The 13,091-nt window shown below is 37.9% G+C and overlaps 1 protein-coding gene across 2 annotated transcripts in view; it reads right to left on the reverse strand.

Moving 5' to 3' along the window:
- LOC131351812 (F-BAR and double SH3 domains protein 2-like) overlaps window positions 1-13,091 on the reverse strand; it is a 96,660-nt gene that overhangs the window by 74,566 nt on the left and 9,003 nt on the right. For both annotated transcript variants that reach the window (XM_058387415.1, XM_058387416.1), the window contains exon 3: window positions 1,643-1,688. In XM_058387415.1, coding sequence (XP_058243398.1) covers window positions 1,643-1,688 — 46 coding nt within the window. The remainder of the gene's footprint in view (window positions 1-1,642; window positions 1,689-13,091) is intronic.

Here is a 13,091-nt window from a genome sequence, read left to right on the forward strand (position 1 = left end):
TATCCTTAACCAAATCCAGGATGTACAACGTATCCGGTCATGATTTAGGGGGATTCATTAATCACAGGGATATATCATTTGCATATATTTTCGAGTGATAAATGGCCTATGATGCCTCCTGGGCCTCTGATTTTGCATTTCAAAGCTGACAACGCCATTTTCTTACTTACTCAATCAATTTAATCTAATCCAGAGACAGATTAAACCCATGCTAATTTGTGACCTACCCAAATCAGAGTTCACACTCTGTAACAGGAAACAGCTCCAAAGTCATCTTAACATCTACTCAGTTTTCCCTGGTAATCCAAGACGTCATTTAAAGGAGTTTTTGGCACACACCAAGTCATAAATACCTACATGGCAGCTGTAAAGACATCAGTGGGCTTCTACAGTGGACGCTATTGCCAGTTAATGCTAGTAAACCAGAAATCAGCTCATACGCTGGTGCGCAGTACAACCTGATACCTCATGATTCAACTCCGAGAGGACATCTGCATTAAAAAAAACAAGCAGGTGGAGGTTAACTTGAACAGGCATCCTGTTACACACCATGCAGGACTCTGAAACCACAAAATGACAAACACTGATCTGGTGGTATGGTAAATTAGATAGTATTGATATCTTGTTGATGAATCTTACTTCAGATAGATTTTAATTAGTGGTCTGTCGTTAAAAACCATTTGTAGGGTCTTTTTACTGTAATGTTTGAACTATTCGTTTCAGAAAAGATCGCTGTGATTAAGTCACGTGTGAATAAAAGATTTCAAGTGACCATGTTAAAACATGCTCACAAACATGATCCTTGTAAAGAAAGCCATTACAGAAAATCGATACAGTCTGCTGCAGAGTGCCTTGTTCAGGTGAAATAGCCACGGCAGGGGTCAAATCAATGTAATTGCCTCCAAGCCCATATTTCCATTTGGAAAAATGATATGACTTTCTCATACAGAAATCTAGGAAAAAACAGTCACACATACTGCAATCCAGACAAAACAATACACCAAAAAGAAAGCACATATAAAGTCATTAGGCAAACCACTTTCATATATACACGCAATGATCTCAGTGCTCTCATGATCCCATTCAAATACTCTCATATTCACCACTTTTACTCTCACATTACCATTTTAATGGTTATATTCACCACTTTACCTCATGCATTTACACAAAACCTTTCACATTCCTCACTTTACCACATAAATTTACATCCAATGCTTACACATTCACGGATTTCACTCTCACATTTACATAAAATACCCTCGCATTTGCCACTTCAATTTACAGGTTACCGGTTTACCTCATAAATCTACATAAAATCCTTCCACATTAATCATTCTACCTCATAAATTTAAATAAACTGCTCCAAAATTCACCAGTATACCTCTCACATTTACAGAAAATATTTTCACATTAACCACATTCATCAAAAACACTCTCACATTCACCACTTGCCTCATAAACACTCTCACATTCGCTATTTTACCTTAAAGATTTAATTCAAGCACTCACATTACTACATACATTTGAATAAAATGCCCTCATATTAACCACTTTACTTCTTTCATACCCACACATACAGCATTTGGTGAAGTATCAGCTGAGAGAAAACAATAGCATATCAACACAAACTGTGTAATCTTACCTGTGCATACTCCCTCTCTAGTGTGGCCTTCTTCTGACTGTATGTCCTGTAAGAGAAAATAAAAGATCGTTATTAAACTAAAAATAATGTCGCCAGTGCCCTTGCGGACCAACATTACCTTCCCTCCCTCAGAATTTTACTCCACTTAATCCCTGCCCTCCAAAACCCAGAGCTATTTGTTTCATTCACTCGGTCTCACGCTGTCAAGTGACAGCAACCTTACACTCCGGCCCGAAGAGCAACGGAGGAAACATTAAGATGAGTGTTTTATTAATGTTTGGCACATGGCTGGTTTGCCGACTAGCCAGAAGGCAGGAGGTAGTAAAAAAATAAATAAATAACTAAAACAGCTGTGGTAATGAAGAGCAGATTAGAAAGAAAGAAGGTGTTGGGACCCCCAGTTAGTCTGAAAAAGTATTCTGGACCATCGAAACATATGGAGTTTGTTTTAAAAAAAAAACCCTGGTTTGCACATTTTTCTCTTATTAGGGCAAAACAGTAGACTTTTTTAAACATGAGTCTAATGTGAAAGATGCATCTTGGGGGAAAAGACCTTAAGCTTTTTAATCAGCATTGCTAAGTACACCGATCAGGCATAACATTATGACCACTGACAGGTGAAGTGAATAACACTCATCATGGCACCTGTTAGTGGGTGGGATATATTAGGCAGTAAGTGAACATTTTCTGGATCAGCGCATCTCCAAAACTGCAGCTCTTGTGGGGTGTTCCCGGTCTTCAGTGGTCAGTATCTATCAAAAGCGGTCCAAGGAAGGAACAGTGGTGAACCGGTGACAGGGTCATGGGCGGTCAAGGCTCACTGATGCACGTGAGGAGCGAAGGCTGGCCCGTGTGATCCGATCTAACAGACGAGCTACTGCTGCTCAAATTGCTGAATAAGTTAATGCTGTTTCTGATAGAAAGGTGTCAGAATACACAGTGCATCGCAGTTTGTTGCTGTCCCCAGTCAGGGGTGCCCGGGTGGTCATAACGTTGTGCCTGGTCGGTGAATAATACTTTTTTTTTTGGACAATGTTTTTATTATGAAAACATTAAACAAAGATGGTTTCCGGACAGAAATCTGCCCTGTTTACTCGTTATTTACATGCATCTCGGGTTACAGGATCAGAAGAGCTGAGGTTTGCCACATAGGTTTGTATTGCCCCTTCCAATCACATCTGCTCAAAAGCATACTGCTGTTTTCAATTTTCTTCCCCTTCCTTTAATTATAATATTTTTTAACTAGAGTTTTAAATTGACAGGAAACTAAGTTACTGTCAAGTATCTTAACTCATATGCACAGGAGAAGAGTTGGACCTGACAATCTGTAGTGTCCTTAATGCAATGTTCTCACGTTGAGAATAGTAAGAACATGCATTAATTACTACTGTAATGTGGTATCAGGGATGGCACAGCTGGTGGATTCCACATGTTAACCTCACACCTGGCAATACCACTGGCAAAACGGCAATGTGGCTTATAACCGTGACTGAATGTGGTCAGTGCACAGAGCACATGTGACCTGATTAACCAAGATGCATGTTAATACCAAATGTAAACAGGGCCATAGAGAAATCTAGACATTTAGTAAGTGGCCAGTTAGCTAGCTAGGAAAATGGTCTGGTAGCTACTTAATTTTAATCTTGTCTTAATGTTTAATACATTAAACATCAAGTTTTTTTTTCCAGTTAAATAAAATCCTATTAGCATGTATTTAAGCCTGGTACCTCCTTATCAGGGGAAGTATGTGTGTGTTCAAAGCAGTACTGTACATTTGCATGTGAGGACTTGGTTAAATTGGCTCCTATACAAGACAGGAATTTCCGCAGCGACTCCTGTTTGAAACCCCAGTGACCCCTTTATCAACTGAATGAGCACTGGACTGAATCCAAAACATGGCTTTGGGCATACATAGTTTGATGGGGCTACAAGTAGATGTGTGGGGTATGTTTAGGCATACTGCAAACACACACACACACACACACACACACACACACAGCCTCATTTAGCACTAGATCTAATGTGTTTATCTCTCGTCCAAACCTTTATCTCTCTTCTATTTCACATCCCGAACAGCCGTTATCGCCACTGCAGCATTCCTTATCTCAATCTAGGGAGCTCAACTCCAAAATCCGTCTCTCTCTGTCTGCTTCGGAGAATGGCTGAGAATTTTGGGATTACATAACCCTCTAAAACACCATTAACCCTTTTAGAACCATGCTTAATGTATGAAACTAAATTTATGTCATGTGACAGGACAGGATGCAGTCAAACCTTCGAGTTTCAGTCTCCCACCCTTCTGAAGGTCTGCAAAAGGAAAGGTATGTATTTCTATCAACTAGTCTATATTACAATCAACTACCTGACTGAAAATTAAAAAATTCCAAAGAAGCACTAAATGGCAAAATCAAAAAGCTTAAAGGAAAAAAAGTACTCAGACACAGACAGGAAGACACACCCACTTATCAGTACATCCAAAAATCTGTTTCCTCTGTTATTACAACTCATTTAGCGCGGCCCAACTTTCAGTTTTCAGTCAAGCATCAAAAATTCCGTCCAGATTTTTCTATTCTCAAATATAATTTGCATAAACCCAGCTGGCTGGAAATTCCACTTATAACTCAAGATGTCTCTACAGAAAAGGCACAGAAGATAGCAGCTTCCAGTGAACACGGACGGTTCATCTCTACACACGGATTTATTTAAATCATTGCAAACACACACAAAGGTGTGAACAACAGTCGCGTATCAGAGTGCCCACCCATTCAAAGTGAAACTTAGGCATCAGTTTCTTCCACTCTATTACTGTGTTTCCATCCTAATCCACCCCCACCATACAATAATAAATACATTGTCTTTGATTTGAAATTTAAAAACATACTTAGCTAATGAGTTACAGATAAAACATTATTAATGGATATATTCAGAGATTCAGTGAAGCATTCACTGAAGCAAGATGCCAATGATCTTCCTTTAAGATCCACAGTTCTGATTGGACAACATAACACACAACATGAGTTTTTCATATTCACTGAATTCATTGAAGGAATCCAACAGACTTCCTGTTGATGCCCCATGCAGTGTGTATTCCCACCTCACTCACAGTTTTCCCAGTACTGCCTCTGAATCCACTGTGACTCTGATCAGGATAAAGCAGTTCTGAAGATGAATGATGAATGAAGCCAACAGAAAGAGAAGGTTGATAATAAGGACAGTCGTGTTGAACTTTATATTCCAAATTTTGTAGATCATTATATTTTAACATTTAGCAGAACATTTATACAACAGAGCAGATGAGGTCTAAGGGCCTAGCAACAGCAGTTTAGTAGTGCTGGGATATGAACTCATGAATTTCTGATCATTAGTCCACCATTTTAACCAATGAGTTACTTCTACCAGCTTCTAAAGTTCCCATACAGTCAATCAATGGTAAGTAATCTAATCTTAAGTTTATTCATTCAATGTCTTTTCTGATCAAATAAAGCTTTCATACAGAAGCCATGGGAAATAAATTGTAATTTACAGGCATGAGATCTAGTACAGTATGAGGGATTTGCATCACATATCCACTAGAGATTGGCAACACACTGGTGCAGTAGGTAGCACTGCTGTTAGAGTCAGGGTCACTGCTTCAATCCAGTCGTGAACTCAAGTTCTTAAGAGCTTACTGTCTGTGTGGAGTTGTATCTCCCTGTGTTTATATCAGTTTCCTCCTGTTTCTTTGGTGTTCTTCCAAAAACATGCAGGCGCATGAACTGGCTACTCTAAAGTTTCCAGCAATAAATGATCATCCAAACCAGCTTGAATTCTCTGCCCAGTGTTTCTAGGATCTGCCGTTGTCTGACCAGGATGAAGTGATTAATGAAGATGAATGAATAAATGAATGAATTTATCCTCATTTATTTATTTATTTAAAAAAAAAAATTGTGCTAAAACCCCTCATGTCCAAATAGCATTTAGGTCGCACATAAAAGTGCAGGTTGCTGCTGGCTTTTGAGGAACATGAAGCCGCTTTAACATATAAGAAGTGATACTGGCTTCTGAGAATGTAGTATTTAAAGAGAAACTATATAGCCTAGACAAAAAAAAAAACTTTGTAAAATTCAGCTATAAAAGTCAGGACCAAGGGATTTTTACACTTTACAGTAATCCAATGGTCTCATGGACCTCTGCTTCATATCAGTACATTAGAAAAAAAAAAAAAAAACACTGCACAAAACACTGCACTGCCTGTTGACCAATCAGAACAACTCCACAAAAATCAACAAAAATCTAAATGAGTTGCGAAGTGAAAACCTTTTCCCTAAAATGCAAAATGGACTATTTGGCTTACTACCATGATTTTTTTTAAATGCCTTTTTTTTCTCTGGACACAGTGACTGTATGAAAGTGACTGTGAAAGCTAGTATTTTAATGACTGTTCTTCTAATTAACACAATCCCTTTACTTTGTATAACATTTTATAAAATGCATTTTAATTATACTGTATGCAGAGTCGATCAGTTACATCTCAGTGCAGAGTCCTCAAAATGAATCATCTCTTAATTCACAAAGGTGAACTGCTCTGATGTTGAAAAGAAAGTTCAGTGAAAGCCTTTTAATTAAAGAACAAGAGTAATGACCTTGCCTTCAAAAAAATGTGGAACACTAACTAATTCTACCTCACATATACACTTAAAAACAATTTCACTCATTATTTCGTAGATATATATTGCTTATAAACTCTAAAATGATGATGGTTGATCCTTCAGGCAGACATGATTCACTTAAGTGGATAAAGTAGAATAGCCCATGAGATAAAGACAGGGAATTCCTTAATAGGAAACTAGGAAAGGCATGTAAAACGACAAAAGTAGAGCACTATAAAACTAATGTGTGTGTGCGTCCTTAGCATATAATGCAACTGCAAGTGTTGCTTGCTTCAAAATAAGAACCTGCACTGAGCAGACCATGTGGCTTCCAGATGTTGGCTTTCCTAACATGAACTTCTGTGAGGGAGACACTACAAATGCAGGTCAAAGGTCAACTGCCCAGTGGGTAAATCCACCTCAGATCATCTTTTTTGTATCTCTGAACTGAACAATGTAAAACAACACAACTAACCAAACACAGACATCTAGAAAAACTATAAAGTCATATTACCATACCACATATGTAGTGGTCATGTGTTTGTTGTAGCATAACATGGTTAAAGAACACAATGTGGAACGATTGAGACAGCAAGTCTGGAGACATTTTCCAGGAAGTCGTCTAGAAGGGGAAGACAACACTTTAAGTCAATAATTACACCCGGCTCTAGAACACCTAATTATAAAGCTGTACAAAGAAGCTAACGATCACGCTGTTACTTTTAGGATCCCATGACTGTTAGCATGTCTAACTCAAGCGCTGGGAAAAAAAAAGAAGAAAAAACTGCTGAACTTTGGAAATTCTAACCTCTACTTGGGTTATTCTCGAATACAGTGCCACTGAGTTGACAAGACAAAATTAAATACTACGGATGAAATCATCACCGAAGCAGTCAGGTTAATGCTATTCTGACAAAGGCCCCCTTTTGTGCTAATAATAAATCTCTGTGCTGTGAATGGCTCGCAGTTTTATACACACATTCTGACCAGCGAGCAGCGAAAAAGCCTGAATGTGCAAATCTGGGTAAGAATATCTAGCAAAAAAAATAAATAAATTGTCAAAAGATACCTTGTCAAAAGTGAATGCATGCCTAATGTGTTACTGGTTTCAGTGTAGGTTATGTGGCCGCATAAAAGGTGCTTAAATGTCCAATCACCGCACTGCAGTCCAGCAAAGCTAAACTTGTCTAGTCTTGCCGAGATTTGTTCATATTCATAATGTGTTTATTCAGGAAATGAATAAAAAAAAAAAAGGTCAAGATCAGGCAGTTATCAAAGCTGGCTTTCTTTCCTTCAACAGTATGTTCAGTACACCATACATACACACACAGCACACAGATCTGTGGAATTTAAAGGTCCACAGTCAAGCTATAAACTGTGGAATCTGCTTCGAAGCCACAAAACACAACAAGCAAATTTCACATTCATTGGTATGTAAACAATTTGAGGTCAATTCAATTCAAAACATAACAAGATGCCAAAAGAAATCCCAATAGTCACCATGATTGAAGCATAAAACCTGCTGGTTTTGGCAATAACATTCAGCCACTGCGTTACATAAAAATGGGATAATGGTAATAAAGAGGCGCTATTATGGCTTTAATATTCATCTTTGAAAGAGAAATCTACAGCATGTGTGTGTGACAGTGAACAGATCTGAAAAAGGTGGTTTAACCGTGTGTGCGTGTACAGTTTAGGGGAAACGCATGGGGAGAATGACGTGAATGATTGTGGGACAGTGAAGACAGGAAACTAGAGTGAGAGAAAGTGAGTAAACATTTTGCTAAAGGACAGAAGAGATAACAGTGACGATAAACAAAGTAGGAAGGATTAAGGGAAGTGATTTCAATCTAATTACAAGTGGAATGAGATGAGGCCAGGGTTAGCGATATCACGGCCTTGCGCTTAACCACTGAAGCTTTTCCAATTAGAGACAGTTAAAGTGTGAGACAGAGTGAAGCTATGTGTAATCTCATCACTTACTCATGTCACAAAGTGTATGGATTTGCCCTGTTATGACTGTACATAAAAAACCATGGCACTAGACAATAATTCTGAGTTTGGTCAATAACGCAAAAAAAAAAAAAAAAAAATCACTCAACACGCCGGTTTGTGTTTGTATTGCAGTTGTGTAGAATGAGAAACAATCCCCCAAATCACCCTAGAAATGAGACAATAATCAGTTTAATAATGTAATGAAATCTAATTCAGCTGATATCTAGCTGTAGACACCGTGGGGAAAAAATCTGAGTGAATTCTGGCGATTGAAGATATTGATAATGTGGCTGCATATCTTTCAATATCAGACGTGTAAACGTCTCATCCCGACTATAGCCTTCAAGACTTCAAATAAACTGAGCCGTTCAATAATCTGTAAGCATCACACTGTGTTGAATGTGATGCAGACACAATATCGATACTGCAGACATAACTGATGAGGAAATGTTTATAAAAGTAGGCTAACTGAAGTGAGTTGAGAGTGGGTGGGGAGGAAATGAGCAACAACATGAACTAACAATTGCGATAAAGCATGGTTGAACATCCTAGTTTCCTAATAACGCTTAAACATGATTTATACTTCGAGTTTGTAAGCTTTAGAATATCAAAAACTATCAAAATTTAACTTGTAAAAAAATGAAAAACCATAAGTGCTCATAAAACTGTACCATGGACTATTCTACTGAACTGCTGTGTTAAATGTGGAGGATGCTTGGCTGGTTTGTAATTATTGAACGCACAACATGCACTTTTACTCAGTGCTAGCTAAAAAAAACATTAGAGTCAGGGTAACGAGACAAAGAGCATTACCCAAGAAAGCTTTCTTGCACTGGTTTTGTAAATGATTAAATGATTAGTAAACGCATTAGATGTAAATAATCATATAAACCTTTTTAATTAATTGAGCTGCTCTGTATCTGCGAGAACGTTCATGAGGTTGAGATTTTAACCAGAGCCACAGTGTGTGCTGCGGCAGTATCCTGCTCAATGGAATAAAGCGATTTAATCTGGTAATATTTTCTCAACCAGCAGAATGTGACTGATAACGATAATTCAATTTGATATTTCATTGTTGCCTGTGATATGGAATGGCACTCTGTTTGCACTTTCAACCGCATAAGACTTAACAGAGCTCAAATGATTTGTTAGGAGCCATGTGGTTTTTACTTCAGCCCTGTGATGGACTGGCCTTCCATCTGGGGGGTTAATTATCCTGCCTTACATGTAGCGTTCCCAGGATAAGCTGTGAATCCTTCACAACCTTGACGGAGTTATACTATTTGAAAGTTTATCTGAATCCTGTTTATCTAAATAAAGATACTCCCTGTCTTTTAGTGCTGATCCATAATAATAGCAGATTATTGATGATTTTACCATTCTAAATTATATAATAATTATAATTTATTTCAACTAATATCAATCCTGTTCCTTCAATCAGATCAGTAAATTGCTGTCAGGTTACTAGGCTTGTTGGGTCTTTTTGCAACCAGGTTGTGAATGCAAACACCAAAGAACGAGGTCTACATAATTTTGGTTTGCAGGCAATAAGCTAAACTTGTTGTAATAAAATTGCAGAGGGATTTGTTTAAATTTGGTTTGGGTGCTTTAATATTGCTATAATATGAAAACCAATACAAAATCTGGTTCTGGCTGAATTTGGATCAGTCCAGCAACTAAATTGAACCCCAAAGGTTTAATGAATTTGAATTAAACTGAAAGACCGCGATTTAATACAGAATTTAAGCGCAGAAAAATCAGTACAGAGACAGTAACACAAATAATTATAATGTAAATATTCATTTTTAGGTTGAATTACAACAGTGCAAATCAAGAAGAGATAATGATTCATATTTTAAGTGGTATTTTCATTTCCAGGAGTCGAGTGAGAGAGTGTGTGTGGATGAAGCAGCACACTCCATTACAGTCCCAGAGAGTGTGACTGTAAATAAAATAGTCTATACTTTTTAATATCTCTACTTAGATTCGGATGATTAGCCAGTTATGAAAAACATTTAACATTTTAACTCCACTCGCAGATTATCTGCTTTAATCTTCATGAATCATGAAGCTTTTGAAAGAGTGTTTGCTTCAAAATTAGCATGACAAATGATTTTGTGCACGTTGCCTATTTTAACACAAGCAGGATAAAATATTGATGTGTTACACAGACACACACAAAATACTGTAACCACAAATAAATGAATTGATGCCCTTTAACAGTATGAGGTATAAATATCTCTCTGCTCTTTGCGGCTTGAGGTGCTGCATGAGATGCTAGTGTATATTTTAAGCTTTATAAATGCATTTGTTGTTATTGCAATGTTCCTTCAAAAACAATACTAAAGTTCTAATTTAGCACTAATAATCAATGTGTTCATTTGATATTGTAGAAACCCAACCACATAATATTGTAAAAAGTGATAAAAATATTTGATTAAACCTCATTCTCTCTCTCTCTCTCTCTCTCACACACACACACACACACACCTTCATTTACATTATCTAGAGAACATGATGCAGGTCTAAATTTAGCTGCTGATTTGTGAAGATTTCACACCAGAAAAGGCAAATATCCCATGTTGTACTTTTTCACAGCCTGTGATGGTAGACAGGCAGTTACTGCAGTGTTTAGTTGAAGAGGGCGATCAAACTGAGGCTCCTAACAAAATGAAAAGCGTTTCCGCAGAGTTCCACACCAATCAAATTTGACTCAGCAAAGTCTCTTTTGAGAGCGGCTGATGAGTCTATTTCATTAGTGAGAAGTGCAATGGCTGATGGAGAGAGAGCGAGAGAGCGATAGAGAGAGAGAGAGAGAGAGAGGGAGGGAGAGAGAGAGAGAGAAAGTGTCTGTCTGTGTTTGTGTGTGTCTGTGTTTGTGTGTGTGTCTGTGTGTGCATTTTAGACTTCCTCTTAAACCAGAATAGAATTTGTTTTAAGAATTTGAGATGCTCATTTTCAGTGAAATAACATTCTAGCTCACAGGAACACTGACAAATACTGAAACAGGAACTATTTTCTGGTTCCTAAAGAAAAACAGGAACCAACACATATTTTGAAAAATAAGAAAATGTTGAAGAAGTGAAACTCTAGGGGAAGAAAACGGGTAATTTTGATGACTAAAAAAAAAACAAACAAACAGTTTTTTTAAGAATAAAAAGAATTGAGCTTGAGGAGTTTACTGTAGGACACCCAGTTCCTCACTTTCTTTCCTTCCATTTTGGTTGTGGTGAACTTGACTTTCAAATGATCTCAGCCACAACACACACACACACAGGGGAAAGTCAGTAATAAATGGCTTTAATTTTCGAGAACAGCTGAGTGTCTAGTTTCACTGTTACAACAGCGTATACTAGGTTTGTGTCATATTTCATTATGTGGTATTGGAGTATTTTTTTTTTTATAACTATGAGTAAATAAGCCTAGTACTTACTGGTATTGATGTACATCTACTACAAACAGAATAAAAGGATGATTGTCACATATTATATAATAGCTTTAACTTTTTAGCTCATATGATCGAACAAATGAACAGGGCAAGTCTAGAAATAACAACAGAATTTGTCCCATTTGTACGCAAGCTAGGGTGACATAACTCCTTTGTCTTGTTTTAATGTGAACTCGGCTTAGTTATGCGTCTCTGATCGAAAGCTTAGCATATTACAGTTCATTTTAGCTCTTAGCGTGATCACGTTTCACTTCGCGCTAACACAGACCTAATTAAATACCACCAGCATTTTACTGATGATATTGAAGCTCTTTAACACCCATACAATGTGGTTCCCAGTATAAACTACAATTGATTATTCCCACACGCACACACACACACACAAACAACACAAAGAGGCGCCTTCAAAAACAACGCTCGCTCTCTCTCTCTCTCGTCCTCTCTGCTTTGTATTTTGCCTCGATTCACCAGATTCTGGAACCACAAAACTCTCTTTCAACTATGTGAAAGAATAAATGCCTCTCTGGAGTGCTAAACTATTTCCCACAATGCCTTGCATCGCCCACCCAGCTCTTCCTGCTGACAGTCAATCAGAGAGAATCCTCATCTTCATTCAGCTAACTTGTAACAGGTACCACAGGACAGAAGGTAAAGAACTAAACACTGGAGGAAGAAAGATACAATACAGGAATATAGATACAGAAAACACACAGAGTAATGCCTGTTATGTGTACTGCAAAATGATCTCAAATAAAGCCTAGGAGTGGTTGTAAGTACGTGTCTATTTTCGAACGTATGGCAGCGTTACAGTGTAGGGCTAATAACAGCTTAGGTCATGTGACATAATCAGATGATGACATCAGCAGCAGCCAGCCTAACAGTGTTCATAAGGATCAGACGGGAGATGAGATCAATGAAGCGCCACACTTCCTGCCAGGAGATTGATTTATACAACAAGACCACCTTGTGTGTGCGTGCGTGGTGTGTGTATTTGTGTATGTTTGTGGGGAGTGTGTGTTTGTGTGGGCGTATTCCAGATTTTAATTCTTGGATGGGACCAAATGTCCCAACAAGGATAGGAATAGATCACATGTCTGACATTTGGATTGTCCCCACAAAGAACACTTATGTAAAAAATTGCTCTCGGTTACTGAATATGTAAAGTTAGGGTTAGATTTAGCTGATAGCATACCATATGAATTAACTGCTTTAATAATAATGCCAACAGATGTTCCTCACAAGGACTGTGTGTTAGCAAGGGTCACATCTCATGTCTGTGAGACTCTTCCTGCAATAACGAGTATGAATTGGAGGGAAGGCCATGTGTAAAAACCACAAATGCTTCATTTTCTCCATTTCTCCCTTGACGCTTGCAGTT

This window comes from Hemibagrus wyckioides, linkage group LG04 (assembly GCF_019097595.1).
Source record: "Hemibagrus wyckioides isolate EC202008001 linkage group LG04, SWU_Hwy_1.0, whole genome shotgun sequence".
Lineage (NCBI taxonomy): Eukaryota > Metazoa > Chordata > Actinopteri > Siluriformes > Bagridae > Hemibagrus > Hemibagrus wyckioides.